This window comes from Amphiura filiformis, unplaced genomic scaffold, assembly GCF_039555335.1.
Source record: "Amphiura filiformis unplaced genomic scaffold, Afil_fr2py scaffold_84, whole genome shotgun sequence".
NCBI classification, from domain to species: domain Eukaryota; kingdom Metazoa; phylum Echinodermata; class Ophiuroidea; order Amphilepidida; family Amphiuridae; genus Amphiura; species Amphiura filiformis.
Window position 1 is genome coordinate 244234 of NW_027305548.1, and position 27763 is coordinate 271996.

At 36.4% G+C, this 27763-nt stretch overlaps 2 protein-coding genes across 3 annotated transcripts in view; one reads left to right on the forward strand and one right to left on the reverse strand.

Moving 5' to 3' along the window:
- Nucleotides 1–1920: 1920 nt before the first annotated feature.
- Nucleotides 1921–27533, reverse strand: LOC140144827 (uncharacterized). Of its 2 annotated transcripts, none has more exons than XM_072166635.1 (3): nucleotides 27373–27533; nucleotides 6767–6909; nucleotides 1921–3198 (listed from the first exon to the last, which is right to left on the reverse strand). In XM_072166635.1, exons 2-3 carry the CDS (start codon nucleotides 6883–6885, stop codon nucleotides 2163–2165), a joined length of 1155 nt encoding a protein of 384 aa, XP_072022736.1. In that variant the 5' UTR covers nucleotides 6886–6909; nucleotides 27373–27533; the 3' UTR covers nucleotides 1921–2162. The 2 variants fall into 2 exon arrangements, with proteins under 2 accessions (XP_072022736.1, XP_072022735.1); XM_072166634.1 differs by having other exon boundaries at nucleotides 6767–6914.
- LOC140144828 (carbohydrate sulfotransferase 13-like) overlaps nucleotides 20553–27763 on the forward strand; it is a 31551-nt gene continuing 24340 nt past the window's right edge. Inside the window, 1 exon segment of the mRNA XM_072166636.1 lies at nucleotides 20553–20955. Coding sequence (XP_072022737.1) covers nucleotides 20778–20955 — 178 coding nt within the window. The 5' untranslated portion in view covers nucleotides 20553–20777.

Sequence of the window (27763 nt, forward strand, 5' to 3'; positions counted from 1 at the left end):
TTTACAATTTAAACACTGTTGTTTAATCTAGGCTTACACAACTAAGTTGTTTAATTATACCACTAAACAACAGTTGTTTAAATCTTGGTCAACATTTTAAACAACAAACTGTTTAATAATTAAACAATTTTGAGTTGTTTAATTTTTAAACAACTATTGAGCGATTCACCTGGTAACTTGTGGTTGTTTAAAATTTTAAACAACTTGTTTAATTTTATTTTAACAGTGTACACACCCTGAGGATGAGAGTAGGAGGACCAGGGGTGGTGCAGCGACTGTATCGGCGTATCACTGATGAAATCTTCCGCACGGAAGATGAAACGTCTAAAACGTGAGTTAATTTCTGGACTTGAATTGCGTAATCTGATATTTAATACATAAAGGCACAATAAATATAATAATTAATAAATAACATTAACAAAACATACAAAATATACATAAAGGCACAATTTCAAACAGATATTGATTGCATGAGGCAAAATTCCACACGCACACCCCTACTCATAGAGCACGCACCCCTACATATCCCCCCCACCTCACATGCACACCCCCACCAACACACCCCACACACCGCACAAAGGCACTCATAAATACATTTAATAAAACAGTAATTCATAAATAACATTAATAAAATAATGCGCATAAACATGATCAGCAAAATTATCAGGGACAAATTGGTTACATTGAAAGACGAAAAAAGGGCCAAATTTAATAATATATATACATATATTCATCGTGTTTTCCATTTTTAATTTATTCACCTGAAGATCGCTTTGGCGTGAAACACAGTGTTGTGAAATGTATTAATATCCGTGTCTATGTTTTTTATATACATATATATATATGTATAATATATATAGTTAATCAAAACAGCTGAAAATAGTGCTCGATACTATTAGATAGTAGAGCGTGTAATAAAATACATAAAACAGCGTAATTATGTTATAACAGCATGATTTATTACTCGGAGTTTCACACCTAAAACGGCGATCATCAGATAAATAGCTGAACACTAAACTGTTACAGTTCAGTGTTCAGCTATTTATCTGATGATCGCCGTTTTAGGTGTGAAACTCCGAGTAATAAATCATGCTGTTATAACATAATTACGCTGTTTTATGTATTTTATATATATATATTATTAAATTTGGCCCTTTTTTCGAGTCATGTATACGATCACGATATATATATATACTATACAATAATTATCGTATAGATGAGTTGACCTCAATGCTTATCAACAAAGGCAAGGGACTGGTATATCTTTATGCTTGAGTGAACTCCATGCAACCACTACACTGTTCAACAGTCTTTTTGTGAAGTGGCGGGACGTTTAAAAACACGAGCCCTGAAACAAAATATGATAAAAACAATGGTAATTGTGATGATGCGTGCGCATACTGTCAGTCATTGGAAGTCAGAAGTCAACTCATCTGTACGGTCTACTCAAAATGCGGTATATTCACTATAAACACGTTCTTAGTCACAATTCGCCGTAAAAGTGGTGTAATAATCCAATTAACTACCATAGCAATAGATGAATACAGTTTTTGAATAGATCGCCCTGCACTACAAGCAGGCTGCACTCTAACAGTAACAGGTGCGAGTGACCAGCATAATAAGCATATTCTATAGAATTACGATACAGGTTTTTATCCCTGTTCTTTGACCTCTTACTGAGTGAACGTTGTAGTGTGGGGCGATATATTCAGAATAATATTGTATTCATATATTGCTATGGTAGTTAATCCGATTATTACGTCACTCCTACTGCGTATTGGCACATACAAAAGAGTTTGACCATTTATGTTGTGTTTTCCTACATATAAGCTGTATGTGCTACATCTTCACTGTCAGTGAAGATTTTGGGTGTTACACATTTGGTATGTCTGATCTGGCTTTTGACCATATTTATTTTAAAAATAATTGTAGTGATAATTTACCCTGCTTTTTGTAACAATTTATATAAGTTGCTGGCTGATTGTACTTGATTTCATTTTTTAGATGCAGGCTTTTCATTTAATCACACATCAATTCTTCCGGTAGGTCATTCATTTCAATTCCAACCCATTCTGGTAGTTTGGGATATTTCTCTTCATCAATAATCCCAGATAATTTGTAACCTTCTATCTTTACATTCCTAACTTTTAACAGAGTCAAAACTACATCAAATATGGCGCTAAGCCAACTTTCTTTTTTATATGATTCCTGTGAATATAATCTTTATAAATCCACACTATCTCCAAAGCAGGATGACATTGTAAATATTGTAAACATTCGTCATCGTATGAACCATTTCCTAATTCAAGATATCTTAGTTTCTTTATACGCTTTCCAATCAGCTCCACAGCGGTGCTCGATATCGTTGCTCCCTCCAGTTCCAAGGATTCCAAATTCAGCAGTCCTGGCAGCATTAATTCGAACATCTCTTTCGAACATTGAATACCTTTTAATGCTAATGTTTTCAGATTTTCAAACTGACCAATGCAATGTGGAAAATGACATAACTGACTTACAAATCGCTTAGATGTAGAAGTGCAGTCAACTCGTAAGCATTTTAATGTTACTATGTTTCCAACAGAGGCTGTTAGAACTTCATCAAGATATTCTTTGGAACCAAAATGTTCCCCGGAAACTATCGGATTAATAATCTGGAATTCTCGCAAAGGCTTGTCTTTACTTGCCAAAGAAATCATGGCTGATTTTGACAGCCAAAACCTGTCCAGTTTTACATATTGTAGCTTTGCTTGCTGCGAAAGCAATCCTAAGATTTGCTCATCGCGATATTGTAGTCCTTCAATATATTCATCATCATCTGGGTCGACCATATGTCCAAATGTTGGAGGAGATTCTAATTCGCATCTTGTAATATTCGCTGGAAAATAAAAGACGTCCTTCTTATTTAAGAGTAACTGACCTCCACGAATTGTGCGTAAATTGGGGCACTTTTGACTAAGACAATCGACGATGGTTTTTGTGAGAAACCCAATACGGATCTCCTTCAGGCACCTGCCACCATAATGTCTTAAGAACATTAGTATGTCACTATCCTCAGATGGGAAACGCCACTGCACATTGTACCGTAGTTTTCTTCCCCCAGCCTGTACGACCTTTTCAACGATAGGTCCCTTTTCAGTGAAATCAACACGGAGCCAAGAAGATTTCTCTCTTAATATAGAATACCATGTTTTAGAGACTCTGTAAGATACGGATAAATAACAAAACGGTTAATTGATTTAAAAATAAACAGTTTGCGCAGTCTCATAAATAAAATCCTTTAGGTTCCTCAGGAGGATGAAGCCTTATCCTTTAATTTGCAACGTTCCGCTGTATGTATTGCCTTATGCTTGCTACCTCATGTTTATTTTCTTACATTGCCAAGTACTACACCCATCGAATGTGTGTCATCAGCCCTCAGATCGGCCCTCAGACACACACACACAGGCATAGAGTTGTGCAGTAGCATGTTTTGTTGACATTTTTTGTCAATGTTTACATCAATGACAGAAGTACTCCCATAATTGAAAACTCAAATACAAAGGACATATCAGTTGGCAATCTTAATGTTATGCAATCAAGTTTACAACACATTCTTACACTGGGCAGATAGTCACTGAGTCAAGCCATTCAAGTGCCAATATTGATTAATTCAAGTGGCCTAGTGGAGTGACCAGATATAACCCTGCAGTGATTTCCATGTTATTTTGCAATAACAAAACCATGTTTTCCTTGATTTTGGTATGAAATTGAGCAAATAGAATTCAATGTCATGTCAATTTGGAGTTATTAAGGGCAACTAAAACTGATGTGAGGTAAGTTTTATCTGTTTGGAATCTGTATTGACTATTCTGAAGGAATTACTGCAATGTAAACAAACGAACTCATGGCCCATAAGAACATTGTGTACTGGTTTTCAGTACCCTGTTTTCCATGGGTGACTGTAGGAACCCATGGATTCGATCCATGTAGCCAAGTACCGGTATTTACGTATTTACTTTGTTGTGGTGTCTCCTTTTTGTCTTTCCCATCGATGTCTGAGGTGAGTTCATGTACATGGTGTACATGACTCTTTTACGGAGTTATTTTGCATTTTCATGTTAGATATGTCAAGACTTAGAAAAAGTTTGGGTAAGAAATTCAGATCATGCAAATTTTCAAGATGGCGCCCAACATTGCCGCCTTTAAAACACATATAACTAAAGACGGAGATAAAAACAATTTATCGCGTCTGATGTCACTGTCAATTACGATCCTTGATTGGTTTACACAGGTTAAGTAGCGCGTAAAAGGAAGACCGATCTATCTGGTGCTGATCGGAGAAAAGGAATAGCAGCAAATGGCGAAAAATTACGTACTTTTAGTACAAGGCAAAAAGCAGCTTTTCTAGGCATTGTCGACATGGTGCCTTCACAAAAGAAAGTTTCCTGCTATAAAGACCTAACTTTTGAGATGGTTTGCATGTCGAAAGGTCAAAGGTGCAAAATTAACAATAAGGCGCCCGGTTACAAATCCGCGTTCAGCAAGTCATCATCACGACACTTGTAAACAAACCGTGGTCGAGTTTGATTGACAGGTGACGTCAGACGCGATAAATTGTCTTTATCTTTGTCTTTCATTATAGCAACATATAAATGATCTAATGATAATCAATTATCAATAGAATGAATGTTTCTAATTAACAGAAATAAATATGATACATGCCAATTTTGTCCTTAACATCTTTTTAACTGAAGATGGCGTCCATAATGATAATGGTCGCCAAAATATGCTATTTCCACTGAAACACATATCAATATAAAAGTGATATAATAATAATAAGTGATATTATCAATGGAATGTTTCTGACCAACAGGTCTACATGAAGAAAGCTGAAAAATCATTCATACAAAATTTTAGTGACAGTAAAAGTTTAATAAACCTATGTCTATGTTATTGAATGCAACATATCTTGGCATAATTATACTGGCTCACTTCAATACTGAACAACTCTGATTTTGGAACCTACCAGTTTATTAATCGCAAGAGCCCGAGTAAAAAATTCGACTATGTACTTTGCATTTTAGCAAGATTTTACCCCGGACTTTTTCCCTAATGCACTGTCAATCATACTTGCTTAACGATCCAATTTAACAGCAAGCACAAAGCATGGAAGTACAAGACGCGCTAGACGTTACGTCCATGCACCAAGTGAGAGTTTAACTTTCGCGCCAGCACAATGCGCCACAAATTCCACAGATTCTTGTGTACGATGCAGTTAATGGTAATGACACGTACCAGGAGGATTTAAACCGAGATCTGGGCGACCAATCACAAGCCAGATCCATTTAAAGATGTATTGCATCACGGCCAGTTTTAGTAGGCAAGAAATCCGACAATCACATTCATAGACAGGCGTGTTAAATGTGTAAACCGCAATCCAAAGTCAGTAGTCCACTTGGGAAGCTAACAAACAGAGGGAGTAGGTGACGGATATGAAAATCTATCAACTGTACACAAATTAATACAAATCAGATTTTTATGCTCAATGTAATAGCAAGAGTATGCACAAAGGGCAAGTGGACTACGGAGAAGTCTAATATGAACAACGTCCGGTTTCGAAATTGAGTGATTTTTGGAGGTTAAATTTACACTATAGCAATAAAAGAATAATATTCTTTCCTGTGTATTTCGATGGCTCTTTGGTGGTGCGATCCCTTATCATGCTTATCAGAGGCTTTGAATGCGTCTTGTTAGTATGCGCTTCTATATCTGTACCTAACAGATATAGAATAAGGGCGGAAGTTTTAATAAATAGTTTAATTCATTCGCAAATGTTTTAAATAATTTTTGCGATTAATTTTTTAGCACAACATTTTTTATTTATCCAAAAATTCTCTGGCGTCAAGAAAAGTATCAAAAATATCTTTCGTGCGCGCTTTTGCAATAGATATATACCAAATCTGAATAACGTATAAAAACATGATATTTTTGCTTAAATTTTCTAAATCTAGTTTTGAAGTGAGAGAGAGAAATGTAGGGGGGAGGGGTACACTGGCTTAAGTATGCATAATGTGTCTATATTTTAAGATTTTCAAAACATGAATAGACACATTTTGCACGTTTCAAAATTCAAATATTAAAATTAAAATGTATCTTTTTGCATAAAACATTAAATTTTCTGTCCATCCTCTGCAAAATCGGCATGTTTAAAATAAAATGCGGGTCTTTTGGTGATTCCGAGCTGATTTTCAGAGCATCATTTCTTCCGAACAGAAAGTCGCAGAGGGATGAAATCTTTTGAGATGACTATATTTGACCAAACTAGAGCTCTGACAGACCCTTGATTTTGATAATTTCAGCTTTAAGACACCAAATTTCTCATTCCTCATATTTCTTTTTTTTTTTTTTCAGGCAATTTTCTACCAGAAAGCCAAGAACATTGAAGAAAGCCCCTTGATTTTGACTGTTCGCAGCTCCAAAAGTCCCCCATTTTACTTGTTCGCAGCTCCGAAAGACCCCCTTTTACCGGTACGACGTCAGCTCCCAAAGACCCACCACCGCGAAAAACAAACTCACCAAAACTCTTTGGTGTGCCCCCCCTGGCATAAGATATGAGCGCTGATCAATTGATCAGAGTTGCAGTATCGTAGGGTTTCATCAGATTATATGGTTTCATAGCGTGGCCCATACTTTTGAATAACGTTTTATATCTAGGCCTATACCATTGAATTTGAAGATGAAGTAAATAAATTAATATTATTTTGGTATAGTAGTATAACTAACTTACCTCATAGCAATAAGTCTCTCATACAGAGTGAGTAAATGAAAGATGAACACTAGCTCGTCAACGCCTAACATATTTATTCCAGTACAATCCAATTCGTGGTTGCTTTGCTGTTCCAACATTATTATCGTCAACCTTGGAATCGTCTTCTCTGAAGAAAATATAAATATAATTATTATTAAAATGAATATGCTGCAGTAGCCTGAACAGTATTGGCTTCTATATGGCTTCTATTTTCAACGTTTTGCCATTATGTAAGCTTACGTTAACCTCGTCCTAGCCCTTAATGTAACGGTGTTCATCCGCCCTAGCCCTCAGACTCGCACCTGCTCTAATGATGTTCATCCGTTTACTTTTTTTGCCTGGTTTGGAGGGCGTCAAGCTCAAGTCCAAACTGCATATTGACATAAAATTGTCTATATTACAGCCTGGGAAACTGCATTATAACAAATGAATCACCGGGGTGCATGTGTAGGAGTATAACATGGTACCATGGTAACTGCTTGTGCATTCGACGCTCAGGCCCGGCCACTTTTACGAGGGTCATTCAATAAGTTCTACCTTTGCCCTTATAGCTGTGCTTCTGTAAATGGAAGCTTCTTTAAACTTAGCATGGTTTTATATTGTAATTACGAGAATCTATTATTTATTATTATCTTTTCTTTACTATAAAGTAATGTTTTTTGTTTGCAGTCAATCAGCTTTTCTCTATTATAAATGCAACAAATATGCAGAAGCTGAGATATGCATGAGGGTGGGGGTAGAACTTTTTGAATGACCCCCTAGTTTATTTTGGTTTGTTATCATGGTTATGATGGATGCACTTCTGTTTGTTTTCACAAATGAATAGCTTCACACTTTAAATGAGTCATACTGTTTGTTAACAAAAATCAGCACTAATAATGATATGTTAATAATTTTCCGTGCTGAAACATATAGGCCTACCAACGTTGTTTCAAAACCATCGTGCTATCTACTGATGATAGTTATGGGGGCACACCACTAAATCAATGCGCCATTTGTGCAACCCTACTAAGTTCCGGTAAAATACGGAAAATTTTTGAGGTATTTTGGGCTGGTCTTTAGACTAATTAATCAGAAAGAGTGGCGAATTATAGCTTAAATAAAAGTGTGAAGCCTATACATAAATTTGAGTCGCCAAAAAAGTCGCATTTTTATAATTATTGAGAAAATAGGTCCGCGAATTAAAAAATGGCAGAGTCGGGTTTGCAGTCTTGAGAGCATGTCAAAAACAGTGAGGGCGCTGTTCGCGGGAAAACGAGGTGGAAGAACCCCTATACATTGAAACATATGTTAAACTTTCATCGATTTGCAATCGACTGATCATCATAAAATATTTTAAAACGAGCCCAAAAGGCCTCAAAATGAGCAAAGAAAACCGGTGTTTTACACGTATTTCAATGGGAAGATTATTTAGTGGTGTGCGCCCTTATCGCGGTTCCCTGTCATGGTTATGCGATACATTTTCTAGACACAAACTGTGTGATGATGTGCAATAGGCTGTATTATTAAATTACATTATATCAGATATTTTTTGTAATCTATTCTGACTCATGTGTACCACTCATAATTGTGATCTCAAATGAACAGATGTTTTTCATAGACCTATCGAGTGAGCTCTGCCTATAGGCCTACTGAAGAAATCCTCTTTGTCATTTTTCCTCGCTTTGTATGCGCATTTCCTGGTTACTTCCTCGCTTAAGGCAAGACTGGACAGGTGTGTATAACTATGCTGCATATATTCTTGTGTTTTTAAAAATGTATTAATATGTATTATGCTTGTATTATGTATATCTGTGATCGCTAGAAATGGCGCTTAATAAATGCCTTTGTAATAATAATATAGCCAAATAACATCATTTTGAATTATTTGCAGCTTAAGATATTTTTTAGAAATAAAGCTATAATTTGTTTTTTTATTTGAGCTCAATCACCCATTTGGTTATCAAGCAACAGCAAATCAAAGCGAGATAGACGACGATAAAAAACATTTTACCTATGCAACGTGTTTCTTTTGTTTTTTATTGTTCTTAAAGGGCGATTTTAAACAAAATTCAAAGAAAAATGTTAATTTTAATTAAGTGAACAACTATTTTCAATAAGAATGTTGTCTAATTGTTGAAATTATTGGTTAATACTGATGTTAAGTGTTTTTTTTTTTTTTATAATTTTAAAATAAATCCACAATTTCCGCACATTTCTACCGTATTAGTAATACGCACATTACGTTTCTTTTTGTATTTTATTGTTTTTCAAGGGCAATTTTTAAACAAATTCAAAGATAAATGCCAATTTGACATTAATTTGGCATTAATTTGTAATGCAAATGTTGATTTTAATTGTTAAAATTATTATCATAGCTAACAGCATGTTTTTAGAATAGAAAATGTGCATAATTAGCAATCGTTTTGCATATTTAGTGTTTCTAGACTTAAAATGATGTTTTCTGCCAATTGCGATTTTACGAAGGTTGAGAGGTTTTACTCTGGTAAAAGTGATGATAATTCATAAATAATATGTTTTCATTGATTGTTTTTTAAATAGTCATTCATTAGGTCAAGTAAAATAAATAACATGTATATCATCAGGACTTTCTTAAACTTATTATTTGTTACAGAGTTATTCATTTCTGTGTAAAATTGCAATTGCAAAGTCTTTGTCAACACATCATAAAAACGGAGAGGCCCCAAATATTTTTGTTATTTTCCCAAAACCCCTAGCTTGAAGAAAGTGTTTGCACTGTCTTTGAAAATTATAACAAAGAACTTCTTAACAGATCTTTTCTTATAACAACAATGTTAGAAACAAAGTAAGGGAGCAAATGTGAAAAATAAGAAAAGTATTTGAACAACTCCAAAAATCAGCAAGTGTGGGAAGATATACATGTTATTTATAGTTGTTAGGTTTTTTGTTTACAACATGTTATTTACCAGGGCAACCGAATCATGGAATCAGCAGAAATGCCGGGCAAAAATGTTGTTCTGGGCATACATTACCATATACCGGCCCTGCTTCATGTTTGTATACAAATATAAAATATTTATGAGTACAATTATAAGAATAATTTCATGAGGTGAAATATGGACTGTTCCATTCAACGGTTTTTTGTAAAAAAAAATAAAAAAATGTTTGCCCAAAATATTTCACATTAACGTTTTAGAAACGTTTTCATGACCTTTATATACTCAGATATTTACTTTTGGTAAATATTATTAAAACGTTTTGAATAAAGATTTTAAAAACATTTTTGTGCTTGTTGGGAGGTGTAGGGCCTACGCCCCAGTGGCGGAAGTAAGCTGTCAGCAAGTCAGCAGTTTTTTTTTTGTTTTTTTGACATAGTATGTCAGGCAAAATGCCTTACTATAAATATTATAACAACAAAAATTATTGCACTGCACATAATCCATATATAGTAGATTTACGTACATGTATATAATAAGAAAATCAAACAAATAATTTAAGCAAAATGACAAAGCCAAGAACAGACACGGAAGTCATCCAAGTAACTGTTCATCTGCGATCAACTAGCTAAAGTCATCGCATACCAAACCTCTCATACGAAGTTCCTGCCAAGGAACAGCTTAAGACAAGGATGATCCCCGTATCTGAATTTGCCAATGCATATTTTGCCAACACATATAACATAATTGATATATTTTGAACGATCACTGGTAATGTCATTATGATAATTAAATAAAACATTTGCAACTGAAAGCCTAAAGTTCTTACCAAGCCTTTGTGTAATAACCCTGTTAGCAAATTCCCAAATAGGAGTGGTCTTATTACAATGAAAAAAGAAGTGCTCTGGATGATCAACAGCATTACAATAATTGCACAAATTTGTATCTTCTTTCCCCATTTTACATAATAAAACTTTTGTAGGATAAATGTTATGAATAATTTTCCAATTAAGTGAAATAAGCCTGGCCTGTACAACATGGTATTGAACCCCAAATCTTTTCCCAATCAAAATTGTAATTGGGGAATCTTCTACACCAATAGTTCATACAAATTGGTGGAACATAAGTCTTATTAACCATGGCATGTCTAAAAAACTTTGAAGAACATGCTTCTATAGGGACTGCATTAAAGACAATTGATTCAGTCCTAATTTGGTCAAGAATTGGTGCATTCTTCCAATCATTCGGCAGAGCATTGCAAAGAGCGAAGTACCGTGGGTACTGAAAAAGAATGTTGCCAGTGCGCTGAATGCGGTGCCTAAAATACTCAAGTGAGTAGATTGAACCATCATCATCAAAGAGATCTTTTATAAAAAATAAAGCCAGCATCAATCCAGTCTCTATAGAAAAGTGTTTTATTGTTAGCAGTTACAGCATCATTGTTCCAAATGATTTGATTGTAGTAATCAGATATGTCAGCTTTATTTGAAGTACATTTAGTATTGAACCAGACTTTAAACATGTTGTTATAAAAAAAACAGGAAAGGTGTCAATAACATTCTTGCATGCAGTGTTGATTTGGTTGAAACTATAATTACAATTCAACACATTCATACCCATACCAAACTTGTTGACATAGTAAAGTGGAATGTTTTTCCAGCAAGCAGGACTAGAATTGTTTAATTTTTTGATCCAAGACATCTTTAAAGCATTGAAAAACATCTCAACCTGAAATATGTTTATACCACCTCTTTCATAATCTGCAATAATGGTGTTCCGCTTCACCGCTTCCACTCTATTCCAAATAAATTTAAACTAGAGCGATAACCGCACCATAGCTGAACCATGTGGCTTCGGCAGTATATTGTGGTAGGCCTATAGTACCACTGTCACTCGGAGTCTGTAGTGGACATAATCTCGAAATGCTACGAAGGTATGACCGGCCGAGTGGTGTTAATGAAAGAGGAAAAGTAAAGAATATAAAATAAACTAGAGCAACTGTGCACTTTGCCCTTTGACTATGACGATCTGATCAAGCAGCAATACTGTGCTGGATAGTATCAATTTTAATAAGACTGTTTCATTAATTGCCGTTTTAATATACCTTGATCGTGGAAAGCTGGCATTTTGAAAACTTGACTTTTGACCTCTGTATGACGCCCTTAATGACCTTAAATGAATTTTAAAATATTTAAAACATGTTAAGAATGTCATAAGGATCATTGCATTTAAATTTCAGCTCAATTGAAGCATTTTAAAAAACTTGACCTTAAGGGTTGGGGTATGAGCGACCTTGAAGTACAGGTATCTGGAGAAGGGAAGCAACGATCGAGTTACCCCAAATCACAGCGACAGGTAGTGACTGGGCCGCCGAGTGCTAATATATATTTATTTTGGAAGGTTCGTGTTTGTTTTAAATTTTGGGGCGTTTTTCCAAAATTTCATATTTTTAGCGATATTTCAAAAAGCGACATGCCAAAGACAAATCTTTTTGCACATACTTTGTTATTGCTAATACAACTCTTTTCTGCATACCTACGTTACAATTCGTTGTGGTGATTTAGTAATTATTTAAAATTTTGTGATTGCATTTTGTCGTTTTCGATGCGATTTTAGGCTTACCGTGATTTAACGTTGATATCTGGTCTTGCTCCTTTTATAATTTTACTTTGACCGTCGGCTTTTGTAAATAACAGAATGTAGATTGGCTCTGAATAAGTATCGTAGTCCTCTTGGTGGGTTTTCATGATATAATTAGTTTGTATTTTCATGTAACAACCCAAAATCGACCTCTGAATTCGGGGTTGAAGGCTGTTTCCGGAATACCTGTGGACTCAAACAAGTGCACGAGTGGCGACCATGGTTTTATACTTCCCGCATTCATGATTGCGTCAACGCCTAATAATATACTTCTTTGTATGTGACCGTACCGCGCCGCCCGAAATTTTTTCTTGTAACTGTTGCTAACTAAAAAAACAGGTCCTACTCGTCAGACTATGTGTGCATGGTGCAGAGCTAAAATTTTGGTATTGAAAGCCATAGACCTACCGAATAACTTCATGTTAATAAAACAAATGTTTTCATCTCCTCCAATGTCTTTACTTTTGAAGATTCATCACTAGCTGTAGTGACGTAGCTAGGAGTTTTGGCGCCCAGAGGACAATACCAGTGGTGCGGGCGCGCAAAAATGTGCATACACATTTGGTATAGCCTAATCAAGTTGAATTTTGGTCTTATGACAATATTAATGTGCAATTTGTGTTGAAGGGGGCACCCAAAATGAAGAGTATAATTATTGTTTCCTATAACAAAGTATTATCGTGTCGAAAGGGTATCCGGTCTGCTGAAGGGGTGCCCCCTTAGCCCGGGTGCCCGGGGCGCGGCGCCCACAGAGCCCATAGGAGTTACGCCACTGCTCAAAAACCGGAACGTGTCGACGGTCTGTACTATTTGAGATAAAAGCCGGGGATGCACACCATGAAAACATTGTTTTTTAAAAATAAAACTCAATTTCAGATATTTAAACTTATATCAGAAATTGAGTTTTTAGTGTGTTTGGATGTGATAGCCATAATAATGGGCTATTCTATAGATACACATAGTGTTCGGATTTGCGCACTTTTTGCCCAGTGACTGTATTTGGAAATCAGTGTCCAAAGTTAAAAAAAAGCCGGCAGAAAAATAGTTCAAAATCAGAAATCCTCATTTTGAGAATTTATTTTGGACATTTCCGTGATTTTTGTTTCATTTAATTGGATTTCCAAGCTTTTTCCAGTAACATTGGCAGGTGGAATTCCAGTTGTTTTCAGGAAGCAAACCTGGAAATCCAGATATTTCTTTGATTGAAAATTTACTCCTCTGTAGAGGGTGTGCACTTCATTTCTTGAATAGCCCGAGAGCCCAATATACGTTCAAAATACGCAAGTATTTTAGGCCTAATATTGCCTGCAGAACCAAATACCACGCCCTGTTGATGTTTGGCAAAATTCATTATCATATTCTCATAATTAGAGCTGTTACAGCGTAGGCCTATTCAATAATGCCTGGAAAAAGGAGAAGACCTCATTTTATTTGTTGTTCTGAGAGGTAGCCCCCCCCTGGGGAGGCACTCCCTATCAAAATGGCAGGGATGTGCCTCGGCCATGTTAAAAGTAGGGGGCTTTCAGGTCAAATGTACAATTACAAAAATATGGGGTCCTTCAGTACACAACCTGAATAAAAATGGGGTCATTCGGTAATTAAACTTTAAATAAAGGGGCCATTGGGGTAACAAACTTTAAAAAATTGGGGTCATTGGGTAGGCTACACTCTAAATGACAGGGATTTAAATTCAAATCCAAAAGACTTACTTTCAAAACTTTCAGAGACTGTAGTTAGGGACCAATCAATATAGGATTAAAATAAGTATTTACAAAGTTTTATAAATTTCAGTCCCACAGGGATTTAAAAATGCAAGTCCATTGGACACAATGTTTGATTTAATATTCAATTCCTTTAAGATTTACTTTTAGCATATCTGGGATTTATTTCAAAATTATATAAATCTTTATGGGGATTTAAATATCAATATTAAATACAAGTCTGTGTGACTTCTTATCAAGCAATACGTCTATTCACGGCAGTAATACCAAGTCAGGACTACTTCTTTCATAAAGTTCAAGCAATAGTCTGCAGTGCCAGTGATAATTCCAGTGTCACTGCAGTGGCCGAGTGTGATCCTTCATGGAAATAAGCTTACCCATTTATAAATTACTAGTATATTATGTGTATAGGTAAGCTTATACAGCAGAAGCACAGACTACTACCTCGGTGATTGAAGATAATGTTCACATTGGCCCTTCGTGCACAACAATGTAAGCTTTTTCATGGAAGTTATAGTCACTGACATTGGCAATTACAGCATCTGGGATGCCATTCTGCAAAACAAATTCGAACATATCACTTCATTCATTCGCTCGCCACCACACAAAATCGCAAAAGAACGATGGCGGCTGAGCAGTCCAGGAAAACGTTTCGATTTGATCACGTGCACGCACCATCGCGTTGTGATTGGTTTAATGTTTAAGTCTTTCGATAGATTTTCTTTTTCCCGATCCCAAAGAAAATTTAAATCAAACCCCGCGTAACTTGAATAAATCTTAAAGAATTTTTAAAAAAATTTACAAGTCTCAACTAAGATTTACATTTTAAGTCTTTCTAATTTAGAGTGTACAAGATTGCCAAAATGGTGTCATTGAATACACATAAATATGTGCCAAAACTGCGAAAAAGAAACTTGGCCACCTTGGGAACTTGAATCAATTAACTGGATGATTGAATTTGAAAAAATCCCATTATTTCTCGAGGAGAACACAAATACCACCTAACTTTGGGAATAAAAAGGGGGTCATTGGGTAGCAGGAAATAGAAAAAGGGGGTCATTGAGTACCTGAATTTTTTTAAAGGGGGTCATTGGGTATTAGGTAGGACAGTAACACAAAAAAGGGGGTCATTGGGTACAAGCCGGTATGAAATAGGGGGTCTATCCCAAGGCACATGATGCATATCCGTTATGGAAGTGCCCCCGGCCCCCAGCCCCCCCTTATCACAAAACCTTCCAAAAGTGTTTCTTGTATATTAGCAAGGCTAGAAAGCATCTCTACTTCCTAGACATATTTTTTGAAAAGTTATAACCATGATAACTGAATTTTAAAAAAAAAAAAAATAGAAGAAACCTCAAAAAAGGAAGCGTGAGGGGACGTGAAACATGTTTATTTTTTTTATTTGGCCTAATTTATATACTGACAGTAGGCCTATATGAATTAGCTACATGTATAAAATTTGAATAGGGCTTCATCTTAATCAATACTGTCGTTTTCTTCGTTTTTTTACCAAATTTTGCATTTCAAAAATACCAAATGACATTATTTGAATGACTTACTTTTTAGTATCTTTCACTTTATAGCCCGGGCTTAAAGAGGAAGCCCAAAGAGGTGATCCAAACCTGCCTAGTTATCAAATTAATCAGTGACAAGCTCTGAATTTGACAGGTGCTAGTTGATATTTTAATGTTATTGCATCAATCAGCACCTGTAAAATTCAGAGATAATCTTGTCACTGATTAATTTGATAACCAGGTAGGTTTGGTTCACCCCAGAAGAACTGCTCTGGCGGGGCTTCCTCTTTAATGTACCCGGCTTTATAGCAATCTATAAATAATTTTATATATAGTTATACATATCAGATTACAAAATGATTGAAATTCACTGTCATGGGTCAAGAAAGAGTAGATTTATTTATTTTCATTACCAGTAGCGCTAGGCCATTAGCGGAACTTTGTCCTTTTTAGGGCATCCGCTATGGCGGGGCTCCTTATTTGGCATGACTTTGTAAAAACCTTCTATAAATTTCGGTCTTGCTAGATTTACTTCGTAACGGTTTTGCTTAAAAGTATGCCCAGCTTAGAAATAAAAAACACAACTTGCTTGGTTTTGATTTTATTATTGTTTACTAATATGCACGGGATGAAATTTTGTGCATTTTGAACTCATAAAACACAAAATACACCGAGACATTTGTATTGTTTAAACCAGTTTACCGCCTCTTAGAACACGATATACGGTGACATTATTTACTTAAATCAATAACGAGCAGTAAACTGCCTTTTAAACAAATATATGGTGCATGACCTTCGTTTGTTAATTAGGGGCTGCAAGCAATTTTTGGCGGGCCGAGAGGGGGGGGCAAGCAATTTTTGGCGAGCCGTTTGGAAATTTTACCCCCGGGGGGGCTCATAATTATTGCACAGCCCCTTACCATGATGATATAGTGGTTATGCAATATGGTGGCACAATTGGGCGACAAACTGTATGCAAACAACACTAACATACCGTATAGGCTACATGTTCTCCATTGTCGTATTTTACAATTTGCATACAATTTGAACTCTTTACACTTGACAAAATGTATACTTCGATTGCAAATAGGTTTAGAAAGTATTATGTAGTAGCCTATGTTGTTTGTATATTGGTGATGAAACTGTAATTATGTAATCCTTGTCATTCTTAATTTCGCACTAAATTTCACCTATTCACATTGATTACTACGCCACTACGCAAAACATTATATCATGTATATTACATTTAGCAACCTGGACAACCGATTCTTGTGTTATGCAAGGCTCACTCAGTCATTTAATGAGGCAATACAAACGATCGAATTTGGTGTTGAAATGAGCTAAATTTTGAGTTACACCTTTTCAATGTAAAATTAATTTTCTCGGCCAAATGAAAAGCAATCATTTTCATTTTTTCAGTAAATGTCAGGTCAAATTGCAGTGCTTAATACTGTATAATTTTTCAAATCCTAGTGTTAAACTTAGGCGTGAAATTCAGTCATTTCGTGTAAGATTTTCGATTTTGATAGGCTTAAACTCTGCCCGCGAGCCTTTTTTTGGATCAACCTTTTAGCTTTTCAAAGTAATATAGTTCGCTAATGAAGGATTTTTCCCAACTTTCTAACGCACATCACCGTGAGCGATATATCATAGTTTTGTCAGAATTTCCGTTTTGATTTCACCATTTTTTACTGCCGGCTGAAAATTTTTCAAAATCAACGCGTGAAATCTAAAGCTAATACTAGCATTGTGGATCGATATCCCTGGGTTTAATAGGAATACCGGCATGGCTACAGTGTTGCCAGAACTTCAATATAGCAACGAAATTCCCAGGCCTAATAGCGCTCCTACTGATCATGTTTATAGCACGATGAGGATCTTTCATCACGTGATCATCGGACCAATGTGTTGAAATTTGCTTCCCCTCAAAACAACTTTGCCCAACAATCTTACATGCAATTGGGCAATATTTTAAACAAAACTTTCTTTAACAAAACATAATATTACGCTGTATGTTTTATGATCAAGCAAACTGTTTGGAACACACTTCCAAATAACCTTCGTAACGCCCCCAGACTATCGTTATTTAAACACCAGCTTAAAACCAATCTTTATAAATTGATTGTTTTTATGTTTGTTTGTAAATTTCGTGCTTTACGCGCTTTGAGTTCCTCATCAGAGGTTGTGCCTTATAAGAACCATTCATTATCATTGTTAACTTAAACAGGTTTTTGTTTTTAAACGAAAACTAGACCTGTTCAAGCAATTATTTAAAATTGCTTGCCTAAAAACAGAATAACTTGGATGTTAATACTTGACGTAGTGTTTCAATTGTCATGAAGGTGACTGGGTATGATGCCTTTTGTTTGTGTTTGTGTTTGTTTGAAACTGCTTTTGGAAACCCACCGAAAGTCATAGGCCCTAATGAAGCAGCCAAAACAATACCAGGTTAAACATGGAAGTTTATAAAAACCTATTAAATAACCTTAAGGAAAAAAAACCATTTGTGGCAACAATAAGCCTTGCATTGAAAGTCATGGTTAAAGTGTGTTGAGTACCACCCCAAAGTTTCCCTACATACACCCCCACTACCCACCTCACACACCTCTGCACCCACCCCACCCCATAGGCCTACATGTACATGATATTACATAATAATATATAGCATAGCTATACATTTAGGTATAGCGCTTAATTATGACAAATATGGTTAGGCCTATAATAGGCCTACATGTCAAATTAAAAACAAACACGAACACAAGTCTGAAGGGTGTAATGAAAATGGCAACCCGCGATGGGGGGCGGGGGGGGGGTAGGTCATACAAAATTCACCTGGAGATAGGAGGGACAGAAGATTATAATCCCCTATAATAACACGCTAATTTTTCTAGGTTTGGACCGTGGATTTTCCCATGGACCTCAAGCGCGCGTCTCTTAATACGGACTAACCTAGGTAAACAAACAAATAGACAGACAAAATGGTTTTCATAATCATGGAATCCATATAAATTGAAATTGCAGGCTATCACGGGAGCAAATTTTTAAAATTCACCTCATTTACCAGAAAACCCAATTGGGGATTTGGGCTACCAAATCGCTGGTCGGGCAATCTTTGCTTTTCAATGGAAAATTGCCCTGGATGACAACAATGAAAATATCGACTATTTCTGCTGGTTGCTCACGAGATAAAAGTACTGAGTTTGACGTCATTTTCGGAGCATGAAGGGGAAAAGGGTAAAATAAAAACGGAAATTCTGACAAAACTATAATATATAGACCCACACGATTTGCCTTAGGCCTACAGAGGTGGGAAATATCTTTCTTTAGCAAACTATATTAGTTTGAGACGCTAAAAAATCAATTCCGTAAAAAGCTCGCGGGCGAACTCAAGGCCTATAAAAATCAAAAATATCACACTAAAAGACACAATTTGATGCTTAATTTTAACACCAGGATTTAAAAAAAATGTATATCCAAGCACCAAGTTTTTAACTGACATTACTGAAGAAAAAAAAATATTGCTTCATATTTGACCGAGAAAATTAATTTCATAGCAAAAAGGTGTATCTCTGAATTGTGCTGATTTTAACATATATCGATCGACTTTTAGCGCGACTAAGCATTTCTAAAGAATCGGTTGTCCAGGTTGCTGACTGATTATATAATAGACCTACATTTGTATATAAACAGTGAAACCTCCTAGCATAATAAAAACGTCATAAGTTCAACTCACATTTGATATATATAGGCCTACTTAACACTTCTTATAACATATATAAGATGTCTTGCCGTAAAATGAGTATGTTATGTTTATGTCTATATTTTTCAAGTGTTCAATAAAAAAATACATAACACGTCTACAAATTTCTTATTTCTGTCTTCATCCGATGCAATCGATCACAGCAATACACACCCCTCCATAATATTCGTCAATAATCAATGTCCTCAATACAAAATACAACCCCCCCCCCAGATTATACCACTTCCCAACTTAGGGGCTGTGCAATAATTATGAGCCCTGGGGGGAGGGTAAAATTGGGGGGCGGGGGGCAAGAAATTTTGGCGAGCCGAAAGGGTGGGGGGAAGCAATTTTGGCAAGCCGAGAGGGGAGGCAAGTGATTTTTGGCACACATTCATGGGGCGCCTTTTAAATAAAACGCGCTAAACAGGCTTAGGAAAACGCTACAGAAACGCTTAAATATGCAAATTTTCCTGCTCGCGCTTGCAACATGTATATAGACCATTTAAGATTTGGAAATTGGGATCCCAAAATTTGGCATGTGCAAGGGGGGGGGGGGCAAAGATTTTTTGGCGGGCTGAGAGGGGGGCAATCAATTTTTGGCTGGCGGAGAGGGGGGGGATTTTTGGTGAGCCATTTGGAAATTTTGCCCCTTCGGGGGCTCATAATTATTGCACAGCCCTTACACCTAAAATCAAAAACAATTTCATTTTCAAACCAAACTTGTTAAATCCCATGCGTCCTCTTACACATCGCCTACTCCAATACATATCCTTTAAATTTAATATTCTTCCCTTCGTGACTGATTAAATTCTTTGAACCAATCAAACCCCTTGCATTTCCTCACATCACATCAAGCTCACATTGGGCGCCCCATTCCTTTTTTAAAGGAATTTTTATTTACACTTTCGCTGGGATCACTGAATGTTAAATTTGACCCCTATCCTTGGAATGACCCGACTTTGCCACGCATGGCACTGTTGGTAGCCATCATTAAATTACTAAATAAATTGCTATTTATTTTCAGGTTACCGGTACTTTTACACAGTGTCTTTTGTCATAACATAAAGTTTTGGTGTACAGAACAGGTCTATTTAATTCTAAACCTACAAAAAAGGGAATGTATATTAATATTGATATTAAAATTAGTATATCGCAAAGAGTGAAAATTATAGGCCTACTAATTGCTCCTCCACCATGTACCATGTACAGGGCCTTGGCCACTATCCTACCATCCTACCAGGAAGTGCCACTGAGGTACGTACCTAGGCACTCGCGCTGACACATACCCGAATTACCGCTTTTACAATGACCAACAAGTATCGGCAACATTTAAGAATAAAAAGTTGTACGTTTTCATTTAAATGTGAGAGTTCTAAATTTCACCAAAGTTACTACGTTCTAATGATACATGAATAATGTCATGCTCTGGTACCATCAGATGTCGTTCTGCAAGTATTAATACAACCAAATCCAATCATGGGTAGACGGAAGCAAGCGATACTTCTTCTCATCGCCATAGTCACGATCATCTGTTGTGTGATTGTTGAATTCAGCATGGTTACACCATTCTTCCGTTCTCTTTTGCCACCTGAATTTATTGGTATCAACGATATGTTAATCTCACATGTTGTCGATGAACCACTTGTACAAAAAGGTGAGTTGGAGAGTCCGGGGGGGTCTTCGAAAAATTTTGTACGGGGGTGTGCCACGCAGACTTTCGGATGCTGACTTTCTCTATACCTACTTTTTGCTGTTTTTGCAACCCATCAGTATACCAATTTTCAAGAAAAAGCACCCACATTTGCCATAATTGGGCACTTTAAGGGCATATTTGCCCAAATGCGCCCAATTGTGCGCATTGGTCTCCACTGAAAACCCACCCATCGATATACCACAATCGCTGAAAAGGTACCCCAATACCGTGGCACATCCCCGGGGCACATCCCCGTACACCTTCAACCAGGAAGAACCCCTCCGGGTGGAGAGTAGAGAAAAAAAATTCATTATCCTGATCCTGGGGGAAGAGGATCTACTATTAGCCTTTCACATGACATCACGTACGCGTAGCATAGCCATGCAGACATGCTGTTTTAGGGACCATTCACAAACACTTGTAGGCCTAAGGTGGGGGGCTGATGCAAAATGGGGTCCCTTAAAAGTTTTGACCCTCCAAAAGGGGGCAGAAAAAATTGACCACAAATTTTCCCGGGATAATTTTTCACGGGAAAATTTGAGTTTATTATGCTGATATGAGGTTGGCCCTGAAATTTTTGAGATCTGAAAAGTGGGGTGGGGGTGGGGATTTTCGAGATGATTTTTTTGCATCAGTCCCCCCCCTAACAGGTGTTTGTGAACGGTGACTTAAGGTGGCTGTGTACTCTCAGATACGCATGTAGTAAAAGTGCCATAACTTTGTAATTATTCATGCAAGACATGTAAAAGTATACATTTTTATAAAGGCAAGACATCAATGAATCTCAATATAAGTACAGTTTTGGTGTAAAAACAACAATTATGAAGAAAATCACAAAAAAGTGAATTTTTGGCAATTTTTGTTCGGTACATCATAACAAAAAAACACTCTTTCCAAAAAATTTGTTTTACTTTTTTCTTAATCTTGAGGCACCATTCCAAAAACGGTTTTTTTAGTTTTTTGATATTGGCCTTATTTTTTGAGATATTGACCATATAAGGCATCAAAATGAACTTTTTAAAATTCATAACCGCCTATTTGCACACAATGATGCCTAAAATTGGAAATAGACCAAAATATAAAAAAAATGAGAAAACCGTTTCTTAAGTCAATCATGCTTTTTATGATGAGCATAATTGCTTACCTATAGATGCTGTATTTATTGAGTTATCGTGTACCTAAATCGTCATTTTATTGAGAAAATGAACATTGAAATAAAGGCCGTTGAAGTTTAAAGTGGTAACATTTTGCACTTTGATCGAAGCTTACCGGAGAATGCGGCAGTTCTCGTTTTTCTATCTTACATTACGTGAACATCGGGTAAATCCACAGCCCCTTGAGAAGTTTGGGCGAAATCTATTCATATCTTGATGTTTAAATCGGGGGAAAGAACTTGAAAAAATCACATTTTATCAGCTAAAACGGAGCCATTTGACCGCTAGGTTTTTGTGAAATCACTGCTTCCGTGGTGTTTCCATAAGATGCGCCACGCATGCAGATAAGCGTCGCGTATACGGAGCGTATCTGTGCGTTACCAAATTGCGCGATACGCAACGCGATGCGCTGTTGCGCGCGTGTACCCTGCTGGTACAACAAAGATTTTCTTTCCTTTTAAATTTCAAACACGAGTGGAATAGTGAAATAAAATCCTTCAAATATTGCAGTTGGAGTTTATTAATCTGGATTTTCATTCCTTGTATTTATAAAAACATAACAAAGTACAAACATATCAAAAAAACTCAATTTTGCGAAAGAAACAATGTCTAGAGTACACAGCCGCGTTAATAGTGTAATGGATTTTAGGTCTACAAATTGATAGGGCCTATAGAATACTATAGTAAGAATTCCAATTGAATGAACGCAGCTTTCAACAGCTGCACTTGATCCAACCGCGATCGTATATCGCGTATTTCAAACTACAACGCGAACGCACGACCTTGGATACAATGCTAACCAATCATGAGTGCGTTGGCATGGTTAGATTCACTTTCGCGTTACTCACGCACAGTCGCACACGCTGGCGTCACGCTATTAAAAGCTGCGTTCATTCAATTGGAATTCCCACTACAGTACCCTCCACACACAAACAGGTCACACCCGTTCCCTAATCCATGCTACCCGGCCTGGCTCTGAGATGCCCCTCAGCCGGTAGATCTCATGCTTACCTAATTAATTAATTAATTAATTAATTAAATAAATAATTAATACTATCCACATTAATGATTTGACCTAATTCTCAAATTGCAAAGACTAAAGGCCCATTGATTTGCTCTCATCCAGACGATCGTAAAAATCATCAAAATTCAGATTTTGGTACCTTTGTCATTGTCATAGATGTGCAAACATAGCCTGCGAGTCAGCCGAAAGACGGGTCAGTCCATATCAAAACAGATTGAGTGTACACCCACCCTCTTGGATTTTGCTCTCCTTTGGCTCAGGGGTACCTTTCATGGATCCCTAGGTGAGGTCACAAGAAAAAATTCAAATTCCATTTCGTTTGCGAATGGCGGGCAATCAAAGTTTGGCGACCTCGACCAAAATTGGGAATTTAAGGGTCCAAATGACAAAGTGCTCTCTTTGAGGGGCACTTTCTTCTTAATTGAATCAGTTGTGATCCTCTTTTTGAATGTGGTCACTCACTGGCTGTGTCTGAAATACCTAATGCCAAAAAAGATAGATTTCGGAATTTCGTTGGGATTTCAGAGCGGGTCAAAATCAGCACTTCGTACTGTTCAATCAAATTATCTTGATTTTGAAGGACCCATGATAATGTCACAGTGCACTTATAGGTCCTAATTATGTTCAGAATGAATTAACCATGTGCCAATGTCTATGAGCAATTCAAAAAAGAGAAATTTCTAGACCCCTACAGAATTTTAGGCCCCCTAAAGTGGTTCAGCCACAAATGGCGCTTAAAATCGGCAAATTTTGACACCTAATAACTTTAGGTCGCCAAACTTTGATTGCCCGCCATTCGCAAACGAAATGGAATTTGAATTTTTTTCTTGTGACCTCACCTAGGGATCCAAGAAAGGTACCCCTGAGCCAAAGGAGAGCAAAATCCAAGAGGGTGGGTGTACACTCAATCTGTTTTGATATGGACTGACCCAGACGTGTATTTAAGACAAAATAAGACATTTTACGAATCTGTAATTTAGATACTGACAGTATCTAAATTACCTACATGTATTTGAATGGGGCTTCAACTTCGTCAGTACTGTTGTTTTCTTTGTTTTTTTGCCAAATTTGTCATTTCAAAAATACCAAATGACAATTTGAATGACTTATCCTTCATTTTTAAGCAATTTATTAACAATTTTATTGTTTACACTGGTGCTGGGATCACAAAGGGGGCCCTGACATTTTTGAGATCTGAAAGGGGGAGTGAAAAATTTTGCGATGATTTTTTTTTACTTCAGGCCCCCCTAACAAGTGTTTGCGAACGGTCCCTTAGTGTAATGCATTTTAGGTCTATAAATTGATAGGGCCTATAGAATACCCTCCACACACAAACAGTTCACACCCGTTCCCTAATCCATGCAACCCGGCTCTGAGATGCCCCTCAGCCGGTACGGTAGATCTCATGTATGCCTAATTAATTAATTAATATCTAAATTAATGATTTGACCTAATTGACAAATTACAAAGACTTAAGAAAATAGCTGCTGCATGCATGCAGCATTGAAATTCAAACGCGCAAGAAAAAAAATAAAAGTTGTCGATCAGTAGTTGCAAAATTCTTTGAAAGGTTTTCCTTTATTTGTAACAAATTGCAGCTTTGGGTATTAACATTGACTCTGTCAAATGGTTGAAATCATTCTTAACCGATACACAACAGATTATAGAAATCTAAACCCATGAATATATCATGTGGCGTGCCACAGGGTAGCATATTAGGGCCACTGTACTTCTTGTGTTACGATGTCATCAATCGTTAACTGTAATCTTTAGTTTAATATGCTGACGACAGCACTTGTCTTGAAAAAAGCTTGAAGGAGCAAAGTTTAACAAACTATAACCCCGCTTCTGGGTATCGTTTGAAGTCAAATGATATACCATTTTAAAGCTTATGATGTATATTTGTTAAACATGAAATAAAACAAAATTGACCGGGGAGGAATTTACGGCTCATTCGCCGTGAACGGTCACATATAATGAAAAAAAAAATCTTTTTGGCTCTAAAATCAGACTGAACAGGATGGACAAATTTGAAGTTTCCTGTGATGGTAAAATTATTAATCCCACCAACTTATGTACCTTGGGAATACTCTTGATGAAGATCTAATGGTTGCTACAGACTCCGTCATATTTCCAGTAATGTTTAAAGCCATATTATGACATTTGCTGAGAAGAACGCCCTAAAAAAATTAAATTCAGGTTTTTACACGATTGTAATGTACTTTAGTAAACAAAGATTCTCTGCAAAAATCAAGACTTTAGGTGCAGTAGTTTTGTCAAAATCCGTGATTTTGAATAAACCGCCGGTAAAAATGTCTTTTGCCAATAGTATGTTTAAGGGATCTAAAATGAGCGTTTATTGCGTTTCGACAGTATTTTTTGTGGGACATGAGAGCACCCCAGACCTATCGAATTGCATTCTGAATACGAAGCATGTCTTTCTGATATCAAATAATTTTCATTTTTTGAAAATCACAATATAATACAAATTTTATGACAAATTATAAAAATTTGATATTTTTCAAATTTTGATATATAACAGTCCTCGAAGTAAATTATATAAATCTAATGATATATTTTAAAGTGTATGTAGCAGGAGGAAAAGCCGACGGTCAATTGAAAATTTTGACCTTTCATATTGAAGATATGGATTTTTCCCAAAAGACCTAATTTTTTTTGGTGTTTTGGGAAAAAAATCCATATCTTCAATACGAAAGGTCAACATTTTCAATTGATCGTCGGCTTTTCATCCCACCTACATACACTTTAAGTATAAATCATCAGATTTATAAAGTTTACTTCAAGTACTGTAAAATATCAAAAATATCAATTTTAATGATTTGCCATAAAATGTGTATTAAATTGCGAATTTCAAAAATCAAAATTATTTGATATCAGAATGACATTCTTCGTATTCAGAATGCAATTCGATATGTCTGATGTGCTCTAATGTCCCAAAATAAATACTGTCCAAACGTTCATACCCCAGCCCTTAAAGTTGTAATTTTGTGTTTTTGATCGCAAAGATGGGATATTTTCGTTCCCGATTCGAATTCTGAACCCTTCGCAAGGGTGCCGATTTCGGCAGAACTTTGACGATAATTTTGCCTTTTTCGACCCTAAAACGCTTTCGATACTTTATTTTGTTTCAACCGAGTCTTAAATTAGCAAGCACGATAAGGTTGGTACCACTTTTATATACATTGATAAAATTTTTAAGATTTTTTTTCAAGTTTCTAACCGGCGCAAATCGTTAAGTGTGTATTTCCCATTGACATCCAAAATGGCGTAAGCCAGTCCTTAATATACATATGTACGGCGTATATAGGACTGGCAAGCAAGTCTATAGCCGGAACCGTTTTATTATAACGATAGAAATATTAGTCGAACGCGTATGTGTTGTTCATAACACAGTACTACGTACACGGCGTGCGGGACACACACACGCGCCAGAGGATCGTACTGTAATACAACCGCCGGAGTAACATGTATTGGCGCTATTAAGTATTATAGTGGGAATTCCAATTGAATGAACGCAGCTTTTAATAGCGTGACGAGTTTTTGCGTACACTGCGTGATGTACGCCAGCGTGTGCGACTGTGCGTGAGTAACGCGAAAGTGAATCCAACCATGCCAACGCACTCATGATTGGTTAGCATTGTATCCAAGGTCGTGCGTTCGCGTTGTAGTTTGAAATACGCGATATACGATCGCGGTTGGATCGAGTGCAGCTGTTGAAAGCTGCGTTCATTCAATTGGAATCCTTACTATAGTAAATTCCAATTTTCTTTGCTTTACCTCACTTGTTCGGCTCAAAATTAAAAGGGGACATATCTGACAGTAAAAGCTAACATTTTATGGAAAATAAATACTAATCTATTTTTAAAGAAATGTTATAATATGGCTTTAAGTTCTAACGAATGTTTGACGATGTAAAAAAGATAATGTTACGATATATTGGGCGCGATATTTCCATTTCGACTGCTCAGTGCCTGAAGTGGGTTTAGTGCAGTAGCTACCCTGTGAACATTTGTAAATTTATACACAGTATCTACACATGGCAGCTACGCATGACAGCTATTGCACTTACCCACTTATGGCACTGAGCAGTTGATTTGAGGTTTTATCTATCGAAAATGTACATGTATGTTTTACTATAGCAACAAATAGGCCTAGTTATTGAAATGACGGCTATCTTACCTTGTAAAATTGTTGAATTTGTTATAATTATCTTGGGTGAGTAAGATATGAAACCGCCAGTAGTGTAATCCTGAAACACACATACGCAATGTCCTATGGATACAAGCCTTAGAAGGTGGAAGTTATCGTGTATCCCAGCTCATCTTACTGAAAGTGATTGACATTACTAGTCATCCAATCACAAGCCAATATCCAAAATTGATTTTACTTTAAATTCAGTATGACTTGACCATGTTCAAGATGTTAGCACGCTATTGTTATGCTGGATTGATCAATACACTTGATCCTGTGCTTAACAATGAGCATGGCTATAAACATGAATAGACAATATTGATTTAGTATAGGCCCTATACTTTTGTACAGAGGTGTGTACCCATAATAAGTTACCAGT